Source organism: Fulmarus glacialis, unplaced genomic scaffold (assembly GCF_000690835.1).
Source record: "Fulmarus glacialis isolate BGI_N327 unplaced genomic scaffold, ASM69083v1 scaffold8982, whole genome shotgun sequence".
NCBI lineage: Eukaryota > Metazoa > Chordata > Aves > Procellariiformes > Procellariidae > Fulmarus > Fulmarus glacialis.
The window spans coordinates 1-1,335 of NW_009195878.1; the positions used below are offsets into that span (position 1 = coordinate 1).

The 1,335-nt window shown below is 51.8% G+C and overlaps 1 protein-coding gene across 1 annotated transcript in view; it reads left to right on the forward strand.

Annotated features, from left to right (window-relative positions):
* Positions 1 to 156: 156 nt before the first annotated feature.
* CEL (carboxyl ester lipase) overlaps positions 157 to 1,335 on the forward strand; it is a gene marked incomplete at its 5' end in the record, with an annotated part of 2,750 nt that continues 1,571 nt past the window's right edge. The window contains 2 exons of the mRNA XM_009588242.1: positions 157 to 343; positions 900 to 1,103. Coding sequence (XP_009586537.1) covers positions 157 to 343; positions 900 to 1,103 — 391 coding nt within the window. The remainder of the gene's footprint in view (positions 344 to 899; positions 1,104 to 1,335) is intronic.

Below are 1,335 nucleotides of genomic sequence, written 5' to 3' on the forward strand. Positions count from 1 at the left end.
AATGAACGTGATCCTGTGGTCATGCTGAAGTCACCACCCAAGCTCTCATTCACCTCAGGCTATTCCTTCCACAGTTTCTTGAGCCATGGGATATGCCAGGCCACACATATGTCTTTTCTCAGCTCCTAATGACTCTGGTTTTGCCTCCTACTGTAGCTTCCGTGGTTCAAACACTCGCCCTCAGTCCTGTCATCGATGGAGACTTCCTCCCAGACATGCCAGAGAACCTCTTTGCCAACGCTGCTGACATTGACTACATTGCTGGGGTCAATGACATGGATGGACACATCTTTGCTGGCATTGATTTACCTGCTATCAACCGCCCACTTGTGAAAATCACTGCGTAAGTGAAGGATGCTCTTTAACCCTTAAGAGGAGGAACCTTACCTTTAATGTAGCCCCCGAACTCCAAGGACTTAGACCTGAGTGGACAGGGTGCTACCTTCAAAACGGATGTCACTCCAAGCCAGGGCGCCTAGGGCATATGATGCCAAGTCCAGAGCCTCCAAGAGAAAGGACCAGCTAGTGGGGAAGCCTCCCCATATACCTTTAAGGTGCTCCTGAACTCAGCACCAGCGATAGGCTTGGCAGCCCTGATGCTCCCTGTCCAGAGCAGGTACATGCCAGACATGCTGGGCGCCCGCCCCGTAAGGCTCCTGTTTGCGGACAAAAGGAGCTTGTGGCCAATTTGGCCCCAAGCTGTTCTGCTGAGAAAGCTGGGAAGCACATGCCCGCCATCTAAGACCTGGAACGACATCACTGGCTTTTACTCCACCAAACTGTGTTGCTAACCACAGCGTTGGATGTGAACATCAACGGGAGCTGGGATCTGTTTCCATGAGCCCTGCCCCACTTGAAGCTGCAGGTCTGTAATTAGTTGACGCTACTTGTCTTTTCAGGGATGAGGTCTATAATTTGGTCAAAGGACTTACTGTGGATAGGGGTGAACGCGGAGCCAATGCAACATACAATCTCTACACGCAAGCATGGGGCGACAAGCCGGACCAGGAGCTCATGAAGAAGACAGTGGTGGACCTGATTACTGACTACATCTTCCTGATTCCCACACAGTGGGCACTGAATCTGCACCTGCAGAATGCCCGGTGAGCAGCTCAGCCCTGGCAGGAGCCCAAAGCCCGCCTGGGGGCCGAAACGCTGCGTTGCGTGCACAGGGGGCTGAGGAGCACGTTAAGAGGGCTGAACTTGAAGGAGGCAGGCTTTTTGGTACCGAGTACACACTTACATGTGGCTCATACAAACACTATTTCTCTAATGCTGCAAGGGAGTCATGCTAGGAACTTCTTTTAAATTCCCATTAAACCAAGTTTTTGCTTC